The sequence below is a fragment of the Bos grunniens genome, chromosome 9 (genome assembly GCF_055505025.1).
Source record: "Bos grunniens cultivar Pamir isolate PY7600 chromosome 9, Bosgru_T2T1.0, whole genome shotgun sequence".
NCBI lineage: Eukaryota > Metazoa > Chordata > Mammalia > Artiodactyla > Bovidae > Bos > Bos grunniens.
The window spans coordinates 24,020,253-24,041,588 of record NC_141173.1 but is presented as its reverse complement, the minus strand read 5'-3'; the positions used below and the strand labels follow the sequence as shown (position 1 = coordinate 24,041,588).

Here is a 21,336-nt window from a genome sequence, read left to right as displayed (position 1 = left end):
TTCTTTCAGTGTTCCCTCTGCATTCCTAAGTCCCCACTAAGAATTACGTCTTTGGGGGTGAGGCTGTAGGTAATTTATGTTTCTTGCTAGACAGATGTCTTCTGGCCAACTTCTGGCTTTAGTGGCCTGGAGCTGCCAGTGCTGTTACAATGATTAATAAAGTAAGATGTTCACGATAAGCGCATAAGCATACATCTTTTCCTATGATTTTTATCAGTCTTCTTCATGATTTGTTTCTCATTCCAGGAAACTTAGGGGGTTTTAAGCCTTATTAAATACTTTTCATGGTATCTCATGAAATAGCCAAAAGAGCAGTACTAGAAATCTGTGCTTTTACGTTATTTTGTAGCATTCTTTCATTAGAACTCATCATTTTCTACTTTTTTGAAAACAGATCACATATTAATATCTTTAAAAAAATGCTTCTGGTAGACATCTGATAAACCCTTTAGTGCAGTGATGCTCAAAACTGGCTAATCACTCAAATCATCTGAGAAGTTTGAAAAAAAAATACAGATGCCAGGGCCTCATCCTGGACTTGAATTAAAATATCTGGCAGCAGGGCTCAGGAATCTAATTTTCCTCCAGTGTGTCTGGTACTCAGTTGGCTTTGTAAAGCCCAGATCAGGTCCGTTTTCATTACACTGTCATCATCACCTAACCGAACCATTTTCTAGATGGAGAAACCAGCATCCGTCAAAGTACCAAAGGCCTCGCCCAAGGTTGTGAGTGAACGGAAGGGCCTGAGGAGGACCCCACTACCCTGAGCCCGAGTCCCATGTTCCGTCTCCAGCACTTGTAGATGGCATTTTCTGGGGAGGTTTTCTTTATTTTTTTGTATATTATTAAAGCTTTCAGAAGTAACATAAATGTATTTGTTCTTAGCTGTTAGAATGGACTCTGATACTAGTATTTATTCATGTCCCTAAGCCAAAAATTTATCACAATTTATATCAGTTTATTTTGACCATAATTAATAGCTGTGAGAACAATGTTGTAGAATACATTTAAAGCATTTTTAATTTGCTGTTTGGGATAATCTGAGACAGTATGCTGTGGAAAATATTTTGAATTACTGAACTAAAAAATGGGGATTATGTCTCTCACAATATCTTTTAAATTCATTTCATATTATGGATTTGTAGGTCCACATTCAATATAAGCAGACAAGACCCTCTTCTTTTATTTATAGCTTACTTGTAGCAGTGGTACCATTCATATTATACGAGGTTGAATTTACTTATTGCAGCTGCCCATAATATCATTTCTAAGACTTTTACTCTCATGCTGCTTTTATTTTCTCATGTAGAAGGCTACTTCTTGGCTTGGTAATATAATGAAAATGAATTGTTGTTCAGTTGCTCAGTCGTGTCTGACTCTCTTCAGCTCCGTGGTCTGTAGCACGCCAGGCTTGCCTCTCCTTCACCATTTCCCAGAGCTTGCTCACACTCATGTCCATTGAGTCGGTGATGCCATCCAACCATCTCATCCTGTGTCGTCCCCTTCTCCTCCTGCCTTCAATCTTTCCCAGCTTCAGGAGCTTTTCCAGTGAGTCGGCTCTTCACATCAGGTGGCCAAAGTATTGGAGCTTCAGCATCAGTCCTTCCAATGAATGTTCAGGATCGATTTCCCTTAAGATTGATTGGTTTGATTTCCCTGCAGTCCAAGGGGCTCTCAAAAGTCTTCTCCAACACCACGTTCAAAAGTGTCAATTCTTTGGCACTCAGCTTTTTTTATGAAAATGAATTGGTGTTCATTTTTAATGTGATCATATGCAAATTTATTTAAAGCTGTATACCAGAAGCAGTTTGGATATGTTCTCATCGGCATGTTGTTTGTCAGCAGCTAAATGGTCAAGAATGGGTTGTTTCCTGACTCAGAAGCTTCAGTAAGCACTCTCTGTGGCCTCCTCGTTCTTATGTTTCTCTCTGCGGGCCATGGTGTTTTACCATGGATTGTGTGGAATCTTCCTGTTTTGTGAGTGCAAGCATTTTTTAGAATAAACAAATCAGGGATGCAGTCTCCTCTAAGAACTATTTTTAGTACTTCCTATTCTGTTAATAATCCTGAACATCTTATACATGTCCCTTTTCCTCACAATCCTTTTGGTGGGGGTTCTTTTTTCTATTCCAAAGTAAATCACAGAAAAAGATTAATTATCACATTTTACTGTTATTAAAGAAGAAAAGGTGATACTCGAATGCAGTAATATAACATGGAAGGAGAGCTCTAGGACGTATGGTAGTTTCTTTGACCGTAGTCCGCGTTGGTTATTCCTTTGTTGGAATGTATTTGCTTAATACTTAAACCGGTCAGGTGGGAACCGAAAGGCCAAGAGGCAAAACCCTGAGGTTCATTCAGTCTTCTCTAAGGGATACACTTATTATCAGCAGCCCTCAAGATTACATAACACCAGGTCGAGATGACTATGGTTGTTTTGGAGTAGGTGAATAGTTATCCTGAGATTTTTTTTCTCTGTTAATGAACCTAACAGAGGCTCTGACAGTAGGTATCCTGAAAAGTAAATCTCTAAACCTTTGAAGAAGTAAGCACCAAACTGAAGTTTGATTTATACTAACTAGCTGCTGCTGCTGCTGCTGCTAAGTCCCTTCAGTTGTGTCTGACTCTGTGCGACCCCACAGACGGCAGCCAACCAGGTTCCCCCGTCCCTGGGATTCTCCAGGCAAGAGCACTGGAGTGGATTGCCATTTCCTTCTCCAATGCGTGAAAATGAAAAGTGAAAGTGAAGTCGCTCAGTCATGCCCGACTCAGCGATCCCATGGACTGCAGCCTACCAGGCTCCTCCGTCCATGGGAGTGGACGGAGGAGCCTGGTAGGCTGCAGACCACTAGCTAAACTAACACAATACAATGTTGTGTTAGTTTCTGGTGTATAGCAAAGTGATTCAGTTATACATATACACATATCTATTCTTTCTCAGATTCTTTTCCTATGTAGGTTGATAATAGCCTTTTAAAGCAAGAATATTGAACCAGGAGTAACAATTTGCATACAGTCTGACATATACCATTTGTAAAGTGTTTTCTCCAGAACTGGACTGTGTTGTATTATTGGAAAGACTGAGTTTTAGCACCTGCCTCAAGCAAGCTGCATACTGTCCTGCAGCCTCTGTTTCTTCATGCAAAAACCTAATTATATTTGCCCTACTTCTCAAATTGTTGAGGGGATCAAATGAAATATATGAAGATAACTTATAAGCTATAAAGTACCATATAAAGTTAGGTACTGATTTATTATGTAGTCAAAATCTTCAAAATTTATAGGTAGAGTATTATTATAATTTAAAAGTCAAGTTTAGTAAGTGTGTGTGTGCCAGGTAACTTCAGTAGTGTCAGACTCTTTGCAACCCTATGGACTGTAGCCTGCCAGGCTCTAATGTCCATGGGATTCTCCAGGCAAGAATACTGGAGTGGATTGCCATGCCCTCTTCTGAGGGATATTCCCAACCCAGGTATTGAACCCATGTCTCTTAGGTCTCCTGCATTGGCAGATGGGTTCTTTACCACTAGCACCTCCTATTGTTTTTACAATTTAAAAGTCAAGTTTTAATAAGTAGCACACTTAATTTAACTATTTCTTCCTGTGAACAAAAAACTATTTCATCACTCATTCTTTGATGAAAGCTTCCCTGGTGGCTCAGACAGTAAAGAATCTGCCTACAATGCAGGAGACCAGGGTTCAGTCCCTGGGTTGGGAAGATCCCCAGGAGAAGGGAACAGCTACCCGCTCCAGTATTCTTGCCTGGAGAATTTCAAGGACAGAGGAGCCTGGTGGGCTACAGTCCACAGAGTCACAAAGAGTCTGACATGATGAATGACTAACTCACTGAAGTAAGGAAAATGAATAATAGGTAAATGAAGAGAATTCTAGTTTGAGCAGATATTATCCCTGGTCATAGAAGTGTAGATGAGAATTTCATCTTCAGATCTACTAATTATGTGGAAAGATAAAATACTGAAAGAGCAGGGGGAAAATGAAGGAAGCAGATTTTTAGATAACATTCCCTACCCCCATCCTAAGTTCCTTTTTATAGCTGGGATATTATAATTAGATGTTTCTTAGATAATACATGGTGCAACTATGATCAAAACATTACAAAATAAAAGCACACGAAGCTAGTGCTTATTCAGAACATCACAGTATTACATAAACATGGCATCAAGTTCCATTCTTAGTGAGTGGTCCGTAAAGGATTTGTGTAACCACTAAAGGCCGCCCTGCACTCTTAAGACACTGCTTCGTCAACACAAATCATATCTAAGAAACAGTATCTTTATTTAAATAATATTTTGCATTGCCATTTGTTAACGCTTATTTCTTGTAAGGGTCTGTAGAGTTAGGATTTTAAATATTAAATAATAGTTAAATAAGGGAAAGGCTTTATTTTGTTCACTGTTACACCCTTATTGCTTGGAGCGTTGTCTGAAATATAAACCTTTGTGACAAGAGTCAATGAAATAATTCTCTGATAATTGGAGAGGAGACTTTAAGAATAGCTGGAAGACATACTACATAAACCTATTCAGTATAAATTCTGCTAATATGTGTAATACTCTGAAACTTCCTTGACTCTCATACACTTGGCAGATTTATCATTTCTTCTTATTTGCCCTACGTAGGGACGTGCTGCCTTAACACAAGAGAAAGAGGAATTTGCCCATGAACATAAAGAAATGAAGAACCTTGAAGCCATCGTTCAAGATATAAAACCAACTGCCCTCATTGGTGAGCTTTGGCTTCTTCCCTCTCCTGTAAACCCTGTCCCCACCCCACGTGGGCCTGATTTGTTTCCTTACGGTTAATTTTTTTAAATTACTTATTGATTTATCTTATTTTTGGCTGCACTGGGTCTTTGTTGCTGCACGAGGGCTGTCTCTGGTAGTGGTTGCTACTCCTGTTGCAGTGCGTGGGCTTCTCACCGAGGTAGCTTTGCTTGCTGTGGAGCCAGGGCTGTGGGCCACGTGGTCCTTCAGTAGCTGTGGGCCACGGGCTTAGCTGCCGCATCGCGTGTGGACTCCTCCCAGACCCGGGATCGAACCCATGACCCTGCACTGGCAGGCGGGATTCCTGTCCACTGTACCACCAGCAAAGTCCTCTTGCTGATAATTTTTGAGACATTCTTTAGCTTTTTGAAATTCTGGTCTTGGAATTACACAAAGTTACCTATTCCCTGAAGCAGCAGTGCCCCCTAGACGCCTAGATTTGTAAATTCAGTGCCGCCTTGTTACCGATGATGCCAGCTGAGGGGGGTGGTTCCCTTTGCTAACTCTGTCAACCTGTCAATACCTGGCACATCCAGCACTTTGCCAGGCCAGTTATTCCAAACAGACAGTGGCTCTCGGATGGGGGCGATTTTGCCCAGTTAAGAAACATTTGGCAACGTCTGGAGACATTTTTGTTGTCACAGCTGGAGGGAGATTGTCATTGGGTGGAGACCAAGGGACACTGTTCCACCTCCTCCAACGCCCAGGAAAGCACACCTGCCCCCAACAAGGAATTGTCCAGCCCATTGCTCATGGGGCCAAGGTTAAGAAAGACTGAAAACAGGGACTGTAATTTCACGTCTTTATATCTTCCCCATAGCAGACAACATGGTAGTTTCCATACTGCACGCGCACAGAAAGATGTTCAGTGTGGACGAATTTGTTGTGGTTGGAAAAATATCTCAAAGTTTTGAAGCTTTATATCCTTTATTTTGTGTGTGTATAATGCCAGCCCTTACTTGGTCTTCCATTCCATTTGCAACAGATGACGATTTTGAGAATAAGGATGAGAACCCTAATAAAAACAAGTGTTTACTCCATGACAGCAACCATAGTAAACCTTCATTGTTTTTTTATAAAATGTGTTCTATCAGGAATCTTACTGTTTAAAATTTTCATGATGCTAACTGCTTTGTCTGTTCAAATTCCTTCAATGAGTCATACTCCAGTTCTGTCATTGAATGGGATGATTGACTTAAGTGTTAGCACTGGATAATAAAACATGATTACTTGGTAGCCTCAGACACTGAAATAAACTTCTAGAATTGTTTATAGAGAGATAATATATATTAAATACATTTATTTTCCAATAAAAATGCCTATTATCAGAATTCCTAGTGATTGGTCATTAAATCTACTCATGAGCCGAATATTAAAACTCTTGTTTTTTTTTTTTTCATAGATACTATAACCTTAAAGGCTATTGGCATTAACGGACACCTCTTTTTGTCATTTTCATACAAATATTCTGTATTGCTTAGGGTATATTACAAAATGACCTGACGTGTCTCATTGTTTGGTGGGGCTGGGGGTGGGGGGGGGCATTGGATTAAATAACCAATGATGGCCCTGTTCACTGGTTTCTTGTTTCTCTGTTAGGAGTTGCTGCGATTGGTGGTGCGTTCTCAGAACAAATTATCAAAGACATGGCAGCCTTCAATGAACGGCCTATTATTTTTGCCTTGAGTAATCCAACTAGTAAAGCAGAATGTACTGCAGAGCAGTGCTATAAACTGACCAAGGTAAGGGAAAAAAAAAACATAACTGATATTTTAATAGTCAAATTGTAATTCTTTGTAGGGAAGCCCAGGGTATCTAAGGTGCCTGCCAGTTAACCTTTAAACATTTTACAACCAAGAGTGAAGGCGAAGTAAACAGAAGGATAAGAACCATATCCTTTTTTAGAGTGTCATATAAATCCTGTTCTTCAATAAAACAGAATAAACTTTGTAATGTTTTATTGATAATTTTCCTTAAGTGCTTTGGAAGTATCTAAGATCTAAACATAAAAGTTAAAGAGGAAAAAGCTTGATCCTAGATGCTTATTAAAATAACTTTTAACTAGCTATTCCTAAACACAAGCATACAGTATAAAACCACAGCCTTATTTTTACTTTGCTGACTGCTCCTGGGTTTGGATTTTGATGCTGTGGATGGAGCATTTGGGCAGTTATTTTGACATCCAGCCAGGTTGGTATAGGCATCCTTAAAGCTTCAATACATAACTATTTCCAAAACATGTTTATGCTTTTCAAGGGCATTTCTTAGACTGTGATGCTTTATTTGTTGAGGGTTTCCTATCCCTGTTTTCGAGGACTGAGCAGTTTCATCTATATCGCCTCCCAGATCACACAGATGCCCCCTCGCTTTGACTGGCAGTCTGGAGTCTAGCCCCTGACAGGCCCTGAGTTCATGCTGTCTTAAAACTTGTAAATTCGAGGTTCCTCAAAAACATGAGAAAATATTGGGTTGGTCAAAAAGTTTGTTTGAGTTTCTCCATATGAACTTTTTGGCCAACCCAATATTAAGACTAGGGGGAAAAAATATAAAGACAGTTGTTTACAATTATTGATAATTTATTCATATTTGCTAATCCCTCTTGTGCTAGTGAATTTTTTTTCCTATGGGACTTTCCAGATAATTATTTACAATGTATAAAATTTGTCCCAATGATTACATGGAAGTGTGTTGACCCCTAAACTCTAACCTACAATGTCAGCCTTTCTAAGACTCAAACCCCAACCCATCACTTTTATCTTCAGAAGCCTGTAAGTGGAAGCCTCTAGGCTAGAGATGGTTGATGGCCCTGTGTGTTGGACCACCGCCAACAACGGGTGGTGGTCTTGGGGTCTCCTGTAGTTTGTACGCTTCTCCTTGGAGGAGAGAGGAAGATAGAGAAAAATAAGCACCCACTTCAGAACTTACCACCAACATCATGAGAGCCTTCTCATTCACACTTACTGGGAGTCAATGAAAAATCAGACCTCTTTCTAAGTACTAAATACTTGCACTATTCTCTTAGGATCCATCTGTTTGAAGACACCCTGCCTCTTTTCACGGTTGCGTGTCTGTCTTGCAGGGTCGCGCCATTTTTGCCAGCGGCAGTCCTTTTGATCCCGTTACCCTTCCGAGTGGAAAGACTCTTTATCCTGGCCAAGGCAACAATTCCTACGTGTTCCCTGGAGTTGCTCTTGGTGTTGTGGCGTGTGGACTGAGGCATATCACGGATAAGATTTTTCTCACCACTGCTGAGGTATTGTAAAATACTGTCTGTCTGTCAAGGCTGTGACAGATCAGCTCGTTGTAGGCCATCTGCATCTCAGCTCACTCCCTAGAAGGTGTAAAGTCTGAGGATCAAATCTTTCCCCCAGGGGAGTAAGGGGTGGGTTGTAAGTTCACAGTGAGTCACTAGTAAGCATTGTTCTTCTGTAGCCAGCAAAAAGACTGTGTTCTGATCCCTTAAAAGGGACCTTTTTTAAATTGATGTACAATATTATATAAATTACAGGTGTACAACATAATGATCCATAATTTCCAACGGTTATACTCCATCTGTGCCTATTATAAAATATTGGCTGTATTCCCGTGCTGCACAATATGTCCTTGTAGCTTGTTTTATACACAATAGTTTGTGCCTCTTAACCCCACCTCTTATTTGCCACTCCTCCTTCCCTCTCCCCACCGGTAACCGCTAGTTTGTTGTCTGTGTCCATGAGTCTGCTGCTGCTTGGTCATATTCACTATTTTGTTGCATTTTTTAGGTTCCACATTTAAGTGACATCATACAACATTTATCTTTCTTTGCCTGACTTATTTCACATAGCATAATGTCCTTCAAGTCTATCTCTGTTGCTGCAGATGGCAAATTTTCACTTTTTTATGGCTGAATAGTGTTCCATTATATGTATATACCACATCTTCTTTAGCCATTCATCTTGATGATACTTATGTTACATCCATATCATGGCAGTTGTAAATAATGCTGCTCTGAACATAGGGACACGTGTATTTTTTTCAAATTATAGTTTTGTCTAGATATATATATCCATACATTCTGAAGTGGAATTTCTGGGTCATATGGTAGTTCTAATTTTAGTTTGAGAAACTTCTGTACTATTTTCCACAGTGGCTGTACCAGTTTGCATTCTCATTAACAGAGTTCAAGAGAAGGAACTTTAAAAAAAAAAATCTGAAAATTTTGATCAAGTTCTGTGACAATAATGAGAAAATTAAAATTTTTGTTTCCAAATCATGAAATAAGATTTCTCATGATTTCATGGGAATCTTCTATGGAGAAGATTTCTATGGAGAACCTTCCTAAATGATGACATTTTCGTGATTTGAAATAAAAGTCTGGTTTGGTATAGTGAAGAAATGTTTATCATTCAGGGTTCAGTGCAGAATACAGCAACCACTATAGTATTTCAGCTAAGAAGAAATTAAAACAGAGAGTTTGGTGTTTGTAAAGTCATTAAAAGGACAGAAGCAGGCTCTTCTGTGGGCCTCCAGGAAAGATTCACAGAACACACAGCAGACCCAGTAAGGACGCTGCATTACACTACTGTTTGGCACTCTGAAGGATCTGAAATTTCACCTTTGCTATTTAGTTGCTAAGTCATGTCTGACTCTTTTGCAGCCCCATGGACTGTAGCCTGCCAGGCTCCTCTGTGCATGGGATTTCCCAGGCAAGAATATTGGAGTGGGTTGCCGTTTCCTTCTCCAAGGGATCTTCCTGACTCAGGGATCAAACCTGCGTCTCCTGCATTGGCCGGTTGATTCTTTACCACTGAGCTACCAGGGAAGCCAAAAATTCAACCTGACTTGCAGGCTAGCAAGTCAGCCTGCCTCAGATTCACAGATGCTGGCAAAGGACACAGAACTCCTAGGTCAGATAGAGGAATTTATTACTCCTAGCACAAGAGCTAATGGGAACCTCAGGCTCCCATCAGTTTCCCTTCCCTCCCAAGCTTCAGGAGGATGACACAGTGGTTGGACCTTCATTTGTGAAATCATGAGCTTGTGATCATCAGAGTATTCATCTGGTTGATACTTTTGAGGTGGATGCAATTCATGGGGAGAAATTTAAATGAGTTTCTTCTCTTAAAATTAACCCACTGCACAACGTGCTAACTGACCCGAACCACATCCAGACTGATTAACATTCACGTGATTTCATCACATATACAGGCTTTTCTCCCCACCGTGAAAGATGTGTATGTTACTGGCGTGATCTCAAGGAGCACAACCCCAGGGTTTCGCACATGTCATTCCATGAGAACATCTGTCTGTCAGCCCTCCTGCTCGGTCTCTTTGTCCTCACTGCACGATGGCTAGGGTTTCAGAGCTTCTCTGACTCAAAAAGTCGTGTTAAACGTAAGTAGATGCCTACCTACTGGGAGCTTTCAAAGTTGTTCTTACATTAAGGAAAATGTAGTCATTGTCTTTTATAGCAGCCACATCAGAAGAAGAAAGATGATCTTTTACGGCTGCCAGTGATTTCTTTCCTAAATAACTCCAGCACCCTCTAGTGACAGATTTCTAGCTGATGGTCTCTCGGGCTGAATCTTTTGGCCTTTTCATCACTTTCTTCTTAGGCATCACATAATATTTCTGTTTCTTATGCCACATCAGTGGTTTCTTTGTGTCCCTTTCAAGTCCCTTTAAAAAATTTTCATTAGCGTACAGTTGCTTTACAGTGTTGTATTAGTTTCTGCTGTACAGCAAAGTGAATCAGCCACATGCATACATGGATCCTCTCTTTTTGGGATTTCCATCCCTTTCAGGTCACCACAGAGCATTCCCTGTGCCCTCTAGTTGTTACCTATTGACTAAGCTTCTTCCCAAAATTCATTATCTTTTGTTCTCATTTTTCTCTTTTAATTTCTGCTTTCAGAGATCTCACTCTTTCTCTCGTTTCCATTGTCGTCATTCTGAAAGGGACCAAATATGTGTATCTCTGTTCTTATCTTTTACCACATCTCCTGTGACCCAATGGGTATTTCCACCAAAATGCCCTGCTGTTTCTTTAAATAAAGATGTGAAAAAAACATCTTTCGTCTTCCCTCACCCTCAATATCCGCATTTCTCTTTGTGACACCCACTTTGTAAGCAGGCTCCAAAGCTTGGAAGACTGCCCTTCTTTTCATCCTCCCTAATCCCAAAGCCTTGAAATATACCACGCCTAGGAACAGCCATGGGACTGCCCTGTGTATCGCCTTGACCTGAAATGATTCCTTCTCCACTGGTCTAAGCCTATCTTCAGATCATGGCTTAAGTCCTGCCTTATCCTTGGCTCTTTTCTGTGACTGCTCTGAATTATTTTCATCTTTCTCCTTAGCCATGACTATTTTTAGCAAACTCTTTGATATTTCATTTGATTCCTCGTTGTATTATGCTTTCAAGTGTTTCACATATCAAACAGTCAAGTCTTGCCTTATAACTAAATCATATGTGATATTCTGTAAAAACAGAAGGTCTCCCATATACATCTTTCAGAAGACCAGTAGCACCTAACACCATGCTAAAACACATAGCAGAAACTTACTAAATACTTATTCAATTAAATAAAACTAGTCACTGGTATTTATCAGTGAGAATACAATACTACAGACACGCCTCTTGTTCAGTGGCTAAGTCTTCTCTGACTCTCTGGGACCCCTTGGACTACAGCACACCAGGCTTCCCTGTCCTTCACTATCTCCCGAAGCTTACTCAAACTCATGTCCATTGAGTTGATGATGCCATCCAACCATCTCATCCTCTGCCGTCTCCTTCTCCTCCCGCCTTCAATCTTTCCCAGCATCAGGGTCTTTTCCAGTGAGTTGGTTCTTCGCATCAGGTGGCCAAAGAATTGGAGCTTCAGCTTCAGCATCAGTCCTTCCAATGAATATTCAGGGTTGATTTCCTTTAGGATTGACTGTTTTGATTCACTTGCTGTCAAAGGGATTCTCAAGAGTCTTCTCCAGCACCATGGTTCAAAATTATCAGTTCTTTGGTGCTCAGCCTTCCTTGTGGTCCAACCCTCACGTCCGTAAATGACTACTGGAAAAACTATAGCTTTGACTAAATGGCTCTTTGTCTGTAAAGTCTCTGCTTTTGAATGCACTGTCTAGGTTTGTCACAGATTTTCTTCCAAGGAGCAAGTGTCTTTTAATTTCATGGCTGTAGTCACTGCCTGCAGTGATTTTGGAACCCAGGAAAATAAAGTCTGTCACTGTTTCAGTTTTTTCGCCATGAAGTGATGGGAGCAGATGCCATGACCTTGTCTTTCTGAATGTTGAGTTTTAAGCCAGCTCTTTCACTGTCCTCTTTCACTCTTATCGAGATGCTTTTTAGTTCTTCTTCGCTTTCTGCCATTAGAGTGGTATCATCTGCATATGTGAGGTTGTTGATATTTCTCCCGCAATCTTGATTCCAGCTTGTGATTCATCCAGCCTGGCATTTCTCATGATGCACTCTGCATATAAGTCAAATAAGCAGGGTGACAATATACAGCCTTGACATACTCCTTTCCCAGTTTTGAACCTGTCTGTTGTTCCATGTCCGGTTCTAACTGTTGCTTCTTGACCTGCATATAGGTTTCTCAGGAGGCAGGTGAGGTAGTCTGGTGTTCTCATCTCTTTAAGAATTTTCTGCAGCCTCTAGAATGCACAAAAAGAAGAATGCTCTTGTCTCTATTTTGTAGTTAACAAAAGTAGCATGTAAGAGATCTCGGTGAATGTTTTGTTTGGCCACCACATATCTAGTAACTGTTAGGATTATTGTCAAAATGCTAGTTGGCTCTCTTATGGAACTAGAAATCCCACGGATTGGCACCAATCCCAAAGACTATTGCTGCAGATTTTTATATCACAAAGAGATTTTTGGCTTTCTTGGTCCTCTGGACAGTCTCTTGGACTTAGAGTGTTCAGGGTCAGCAATACAGACTCCCAAGTAGTCTGTACAGCAGCCTGAAACAGTCTCCTGTCTCCGGTTCACATCTGGGAGGCAGACTTGGTCCTCCTGCCCTCACACCCCTCCTCCTAAATCACCTTCCCCACCCTCTCTAATGTCTGCCCAGATGACTGTAGAGGGGATCCCCCTGACAACAGCACCTGGAGGAGACGGTGATTCATGTACGTCACTGGATAACTGAAAACCCAGCTAATTTTAATATTCATATAGTGCACCCCACTCCAGTACTCTTGCCTGGGAAATCCCATGGACGGAGGAGCCTGGTGGACTGCAGTCCATGGGGTCGCTAGGAGTTGGACACGACTAAGCGACTTCACTTTCACTTTTCACTTTCATGCATTGGAGAAGGAAATGGCAACCCACTCCAGTACTCTTGCCTGGAAAATCCCAGGGACGGGGGATCTTGGTGGGCTGCCATCTATGGGGTCGCACAGAGTCGGACACGACTGAAGCGACTTAGCAGCAGCAGCAGCAATGCTATCTAATGTATAAGCCAAATTCAAATTTTGTCAGTTATTTATAAAAGACCTTTATAACTTGCAGAGTGCTCTTTTCATATGCAGGAACGTCTCAGCCTCTCTGTCTTTTCTGGCAATGGCATTTTGAAGAGCACAGGCTAGTTGTTTTTCGCAGTGTTCCTCATGATTTAATTCAAGTTATGTGGTTATAGGGTTTGGTTTAGTTGGCCCAATAATCATATCCTTCTCGGTACATCACATCAAGAAGCTCATGATGTCACTTTGTCTCATTTGTAAGCTATTTCATTGAGGTATGATTGACAAAAAGCCACAAATCTTTCAAATTGAGTTTAGAGATAAATATACACCTTTGAAGCCATCACCACAATCCATACAATAAACAAATATATTACCTCCAGAAGTTTTTCCCACCCTCTTTATTATGTGTGTGTGTGTATGTGTCTGTGTGATAAGAACATTTAACGTAAAATATCTACCCTTGTAGCACATTTTTATGTCTACACTGTTTCCTTTAGAAACAGGGAGTGTGTGGGGACAGCCCACGCTGAAGCTGATTAGATGGTTCACATGATCCAAAATCTGTGTAACATTAATATCCTGCTCTGCAGTGTGACTCAGAAATAGCTTTCTCAGTCTCCTGTCTGCCTCCCATATAAGAGTATGTGAGCTGGGAGTCAGGCATGACCGACCTCTCCCCCCTCTGCTTCCAGGCCCTTTCCTATCACTTCTCTCATTGTCCTCTGAATTTCTTACTCCTCTGCCCCCGGTGCTCTAGTGCATCGGGTCAGAAAGCTGCCAGCATTTCACGGTGCAGTAGAAGAGGAACTGAGTTAAGAGGAAACCCAGATGCTTATCACCATCTTTTTCGCTAATTATCTTCTCCCCCCAGTCTCCAAAAACACTCGCATACACACACCAGTCTCTAAGCCTCTCTGAGCTCCATTTCCATTGAGAGAGGGAGAGATGCAAGTGCCCATGACATTCATGTGATCTGCTTTTATCTATAATGATATTCACCATTTTCCTCACAACTACCACGTTGTATGATATGAAGTATTTTTTTTTGTCTTTATTTTTTTTTTAAGGTCATAGCTCAGCAAGTATCAGATAAACACTTGGAGGAGGGCCGGCTTTATCCTCCTTTGGACACCATTAGAGATGTTTCTCTGAAAATTGCAGAAAAGGTAAAACCACTGTGGTTCAAGTCTCATTGTTTTTCCTTCCTTCTATGGCTAAGTGTGCATATTTAGACAGTGAAACGGTAGTAAAAATGTACTTCCTTGAGACGTCTGTGTCCACTTCTTATGTCAGAAGTCAGAGAAACGAGGCATGGTGCCCTGACAGAGCGTAGAAAGTGTATTTGATCCTTCGGCATGGGTTGAATCTTTGATTCCCCTACCCTTCTTTTTCTCTCCCAGAATTGAAGTAATTCATCAGGCTTTCATTTCAGCTAAGCTTCCCCAACTTCACCCTTTATTGTTTGGTATTTTTCATATAACACTGTGATAGTCACCACAATATTGCAAGTATGATAGAGTGACGTTTAGGCCTTTAACCACCCAAGTCTCTGTGATATGCGACATCTTAAAAATCACAGTTGATTAAATTGGGCAGGAAGCAAAACAGTGAGAACAGAGAACTCAAAGCTGTTGAGGTGGCAGATGAACTCTTCAAGGAGATAGTCAAGAAGAACCATAATTTTCTGTAACTAAGATGAGAGAGAAATGGACTTTTTTGTAGGGTGGTTGTATTCATCTGCTAGGGCTGCCATAGTAAACTGCCACCAGCTGGGTGACTTACACAACAGAAATTAACTTTCTCACAGATCTGGAGGCCGGAAATCTAAGATGAAAGGGGTTGGCAGGTCCAGTTTCTTTGGAGGCCTCTCCTTGGTTTGTTGATGACCACCGTCTCACTGGGTCCTCTTGTGGCCTTTCTTCTGTGTGTGCCTATCCTTGGGGGCTCTCTGTGTGTCCGTATTTTCCGTTTTTACAAGAACACCAGTCAGCTTGGGTTAGGGCTCACCCAAACAGTCTCATTTTAACTTAATTATCTCTCCAAAGACCTTGTCTCCAAATGCAGTCCCACTCTGAGGTACTGGAGGTTAAGGCATCACATTTTGGGGTAGCATAGTTCAGCCCACAGGAGTAGTCACATGTTGAAAATGGAATTTCTCAACCTCAGGCCTGTGCACATGACTCTCTGTGCACTGGGTAACTCTTTGTTGTGGGGGCTACTCAGGGATTATAGATGGTTTAGCGGCATCCCTGGTCCTTATTCACCAGACGCCAGTAGCCTCTGCAACAGGTGTGACAACTGAAGATGTCTCCGGACATTGCCAAATGTCCACTTGGAGGCAGAATTGCTCCTGGCTGAAAGTAAAAATTTATTAACAAATTTATCAAAACAGTCCTGCTTAGGATTCATACGTCATTATTTATCTTGTTGATTGAAAGTAAGTGCTTCAAAAACCAAGTAATCAAAACAAACAAACAAAAAACCTTTAAATAATTCTGCTTGGTTATCTGTTCATGGAAGAGTATCCTCATGGTTTGTCCCAATTCGTCTCTACTAGTTTTAAACCCCTAATAGTTTGGATTATTAGTGCATGGGACATCACATTGTCATGTTAAGTTCCTTTTGAAGATTTCAATGAAAAGGAGTAGCATATGATCAGAGGAGAAAGTAAGATGATGAAGGACAGTAGGAGAGTACAAAGGACTCCGACATTTCTCCAGGCAAGAAGACTGGAGTGGGTAGCTATTCCCTTCTCCAGGGGATTTCCCAACCCAGGGATCGAACCTGGGTCTCCTGTGTTGCAGGCAGATTCTTTACTGTCTGAGCCATCAAGGAAGCCCAAATTAACATGCTCCTAATTTCTCCTAATTTGTATCTACTAATTTTAAACTCTCAATAGTTTGAATTATTAACACACCAAACAGCACATTGTCATTTTAAGTTCCCTTTTAAGATTTCAATGAAAAGAAGTAGCATATGATTGGAGGAGAAAATAAGACAATGAAGGACAGCACTCAGATATCACACCTATAAAGGGAAAAAAAAAAAGCTGAGTGCATAAACAGAAGTTGGGAAACGAGGACAAAGAATCAGCTTCAGAGAGGAAGGTGGTGTAGTAGACTGAAGGTTGCGGTATCCATGGTGCATTCAGATGTACGATTCTAACAAGTAGATGGTGATGACTGAAACTTAAAGAGAGGCTGGATGTAAAGATGGGGGATCATTTATATGTGGTAGCAGGGGAAGCTCTCAAGGTAGTTGAGGTCACCAAGAGAGCAAGTGGAAATGAAAGAAAACCAGAGAGAGAAGAAAGAAACCAGTTAAAAAGGGCACCAGTAAAAAGAAGAGGCTCAGAACTGAGCTGCTTCTCAGAAATTAGAGAAGACACCGTTTCAGGATGGGGGTGGAAGTTATGAGTGATGGAACCAAATCCCAGTGATAAGAACAGAGGAAGACATTTATTTAGTGCTTAGGAGGCTTTCAGAAACTTACAAACACGGTCACAGTCCCGCAAGAAGTTGGGAAGTCGGGGAGAATTAGGAAAGCAACAATATATAAGCCACTCTCCAGAGAGTCTGGCATTGACAAGGAGGAGAGAGTGAATATTTCACTGATGAGAGCATTGTGAATACAGTGTGTCCTGGAAGCAGAAGGAGGAATGGATTTGCACAGAGTCTGGGTCAGGAATGAAACAGAACATTTTATTATAAAAGTGATACAGCCATTGCAAAAGAGGCACAGGGGAACTTTTTGGGGTGATGGAAATGTTCTGAAACTGGATGTAGTAACAGTTGCCTAACACTCTGAATTTACAGAGGTAATTGGATTGTATGCTTGAAATGGTTGAATTTTGTTGTCAGTGAATTGTAACTCAAGAATATCTGTTAAAACATAGTAATACCATCTCATAGGCACTCTGGAAAGTGGAAAATACCTGATATTCTACTTTTCTAATGCAAGTATTGTCATCCTTTATTTTGGTGTGTTTGGTTGCAGTCTTTTTTCATTGGGTTGCTTTCTTTTCTAACATCATTATAATAAGGTATAAGCATGTATTCACATACTTTGATTCCTATTTTTTATAAGCGTTTATCCATAATATAGCACAGTCTTTATAACTTTAATTTTTCAGAAATGCATAATTTTACATTGAGAAGAGATAATCATTCTAATATTCTTCAAAATCACACTTATTCAAATAAGTCTGTCATACAAACAGCTCTTTAAGGATTGCATTCTTAAAAAACTGGAGTGAATTAAAGAGCACATGGGGAGTGACTAATTTTGACAGTGGAATCCGTTTTTCTCAACACAGGGGAGGAGAAAATGTCAAGACATGGAGGAGATAGTTTGAGATGATGAGAAATTGAGAGTTTTCTCTGATTAGTTGGAATTTTCTCAGCAAAGTGAGGAGAATCAAATTGATACATGATGGGAAGGCAAGGTTTGAAATTGACTTGAGAGGAAGTGTTTTGTGTGTTTGTTTTTGAGTTTTAAAGAATAAAAGCATCATGTGTAACCATGTGGGGCCAAATAAAGTTAGGAAAAGTGTGACATGTCAGGCGACAACTATGAAAGGAGAAAGTGCTGAGGATCACCCTGGCCGGGGACTAGAATGGGGACTGTGACAGAAAGGTGTGGAGACAAGGTTCTGTGACACCAGTCAGGCAGGGGGCGCGGAGACTGCCCCCAGAGCCCCACAGATTAGGGTGAGCGTCGCCTTAACTGTGGGATGAATAAAGAGATTCTGTAGGAGGCTCAAAATCGAGATTGCTCAAAGTGCAGGATATCTGAGTTCAAACTCTGTTTAAGGTATTGAGTTCAAGTTAACTATCAGGTCATTTCAAGGCTTTTAAGACTGACTCATCTGAGAAATTCTGGTAGGCTCACCCATGAGTAAATCTCTGGCAGCCACACTTTCCTTTGTTGCTGACATCATAGTCTCCTCTTGTTACATGATTGCCTTTTCACTTTATATCTTTGTGATCATGTGTTCTTATTATAATACATTGAAGTTTTTGGGAATAGGCAAGATGTAAATTATTTTAATCTTTTGAAATGGATATAAAATTTCTTTTTTTATGGAGGTATAGTTGATTTACACTGTTGTATTAATTTCTGCTGTACAGCAAAGCAATGCAGTTTTATATATACACACACACATACACACACTTTCTTTTTTATATTCTTTTCTGTTATGGTTATCATATTCAATATAATTCCCTGTGCTCTGCAGTAGGACCTTGCTGTTTTTCTATCCTGTGTATACTGATAATACCTGACACCTGCTAACCTCAATCCCCTACTTCAGTCCTCCCCTTGGCGACCACAAGTCTGTTCTTTGTGCCCGTGAGTCTGTTTCTCTTTCATAGATAGCTTCATTTATGTCAGGTTTTAGATTCTACATATAATTGGTATCATATGGCATATGTCTTTTTCTGACTTATTTCATGTAGTATGATAATCTCTAGTTGCATCCATGTTGTGGCAAATGGCATTATTTTGTCCTTTTTTTAATAGCTGGTTAGTATTCCATTGTGTTTATTTACTGTGTCTTTATCCATTCATCTGTTAATGAAATCAGATGAAAAGTTTCTGATGTGCTCATCATCACCTCTATTCATTAAAATAACTAATATTCTTTTTTTATTTCTAGATTGTGAAAGATGCATACCAAGAAAAGACAGCCACAGTTTATCCTGAACCCCCAAACAAGGAAGCATTTGTCCGCTCTCAGATGTATAGCACTGACTATGACCAGATTCTACCTGATTGTTATCCTTGGCCTAAAGAGGCCCAGAAAATACAGACCAAACTTGACTAGTAGCATAATAGCTGACATTTCTAACTCCATTAATGAGGTCTTGAAGTCTTTCATGATTTTCAAAGATTGAAATCTTTTATAACGATTCATAATATGCTAGATTATGATAATTTTACTTTAATAACCTAAAAATTTACAGAAGAATATTAATATACTTTAGTGTGATTATCTCATTGAACAATTTGCTTCATTTACTTTCTGGTTATTTATGGTTTTCATCTTAATTATCTTTAAAAGCTATTGTAACTACCACTGAGAAACCCATCATTTTTATATAGGGAACTAAGGGGAAGTCCAAAATTAGTAATAAATTGATATGATCAGTATTAAAATCCATAATTCTTTTGTTGCTCACTTTATTAAAAATCGACTTAAAAGATTAAAATCAATTTAGGCATGGACGAACTTTCGCTAAAAACAGAAACAACACTTTGTTGCCTAGAGAAAAATAACTCCTCAGGTATTTTTATGCCAATCCTGGATTATATGTGCTCTTTTGATGCAACAGAATTCTAACGTTTCTAAGAAAGATCATTGCTGTTTACAATGCCTCGTGCAGCCTTAGATTTTAATATTCTTTCGACATTATTCCATCTCCTTAACACCGTGGTCCTCCATCGGAAATCCCTTCGTAAAACACCTTTCTTTCTCCCCGACCAATGCCCCGTCCTTCAGCCCTGCACATTGCTGCTGGGCCCTCGCAGACCATGGCCCTGTCCTGAGGTTCCAATGCCCCGTCCTTCAGCCCTGCACGTTGCTGCTGGGCCCTCGCAGACCATGGCCCTGTCCTGAGGTTGGTGGCTTCAGCTGAACACAGCCTGAGAAGTGGGCAGAGCAGAGAGAGTGGGGGCATCTTGAAAAAGGGCTGCCTGTGGGGTCAACGTCTTCAGACACACATCTCCAGAGTCAAGGCAAGCAGGGTTCCCAACTGAGTAACCTGCCCAAGCGTCCCCTTGAGTAGTAGCTCAGGTAATTAAGAGCTCGTTGTGTTACAGCAAACTCACCTTCCTCTGAGTTTGAAGAAAATTTTGTCACCTCTTCCCTAATATCAGAAACCTTCTTTACATCAGATATTAAAATATTCTAATGACTATCAGTAGTTACAGTCCAGAAATGAACGTTAATTTCAGGTTTTACTTTAGAAATTAATAAACCAGTGCAGACAAGCTAAAATTCTTAAGCTCAGGTACAATAACATTTACTATTTATTTACAGAATTATATGGAGACTTCTTGTTTTTGAAGTAAGGCTTTCAAGGAGTATAAGAAAATGTTCGGATAAACTGTAGTAATAAATGATTTCACTGAAAGTTACACAAATTGTTGTAGTAGAAGGGGTAGGGGTATTTCTGAAGGTAACGGTTAGTCAAGAATTGCCTCAATATAGTTATTTTGAAAAGATCTGGAATGCCTTTTCTAGTTTTCATCATTTCTTGTCTAGTTTTCATGTTGTCTTGTAGCTCTAACTAAATGTATTTACCTATGCAAATGATTTATTAAAGCACTAGAAAAAGCAAATGAATAAAATGAGGAAGTAATTGTCTTTTTCTCAAAATATTGTTACGCTTAAAAATGACAGTGCTGGGTTTTGGCAGTCATATGATTGAGAATTTTGAATTTTAAAAATATTCTAAGCTGATTTCACTTTGAACTTCATTCATTTAATACATGTGTGGTCATTTAGTACATGTTTGCTGTATACTGTTACCAGTGAGCTACTTCGTTATCCTCAGAGAAAGATAATGAAGCAAACATTGGATGATCAGGTACCATGTAGTCTGCATCCTTTATCTTATTTAATGAAGTCCTCACCATTCCCATATGAAGTAGATACTTTAACGTGCCATGTCCGCAGAGCTCATAAGTGAAGGAGGGGAACTCTGCATCCGTGTTTACCTTTCTCCATCATCTGTTTTGCATCTGCCAGAGTACAGTCAGAACAGTACTGTCTGATTAAAAAAAAGAAAGTGGGACACATGAGTAATTTCTGTGGTCCTATAAGAAGAAATGAAATGAAGTCACTCAGTCGTGTCCGACTCTTTGTGACCCCATGGACTGTAGCCTACCAGGCTTCTCCATTCATGGGATTTTCCAGGCAAGAGTACCGGACTGGGTTGCCATTTCCTTCTCCAATAAAAAGAAGAAACAGGTAGAATTCATGTTCATGTATTTTATTGGAAACAATATATCTAGAATATTATGAAAAGAATTGAGATATTGTTATACATTTTTACATTTCTTTTTTATTTCTATCATTTATTTATTGTGCCGAGTTGATT

The 21,336-nt window shown here is 40.1% G+C and overlaps 1 protein-coding gene across 1 annotated transcript in view; it reads left to right on the top strand.

The window, feature by feature from the left end:
• ME1 (malic enzyme 1) overlaps positions 1-20,584 on the top strand; it is a 220,965-nt gene extending 200,381 nt beyond the window's left edge. Inside the window, exons 10-14 of the mRNA XM_086316963.1 lie at positions 4,641-4,746; positions 6,384-6,526; positions 7,864-8,037; positions 14,302-14,400; positions 18,891-20,584. Coding sequence (XP_086173089.1) covers positions 4,641-4,746; positions 6,384-6,526; positions 7,864-8,037; positions 14,302-14,400; positions 18,891-19,058 — 690 coding nt within the window. The 3' untranslated portion in view covers positions 19,059-20,584. The remainder of the gene's footprint in view (positions 1-4,640; positions 4,747-6,383; positions 6,527-7,863; positions 8,038-14,301; positions 14,401-18,890) is intronic.
• Positions 20,585-21,336: the final 752 nt, after the last annotated feature.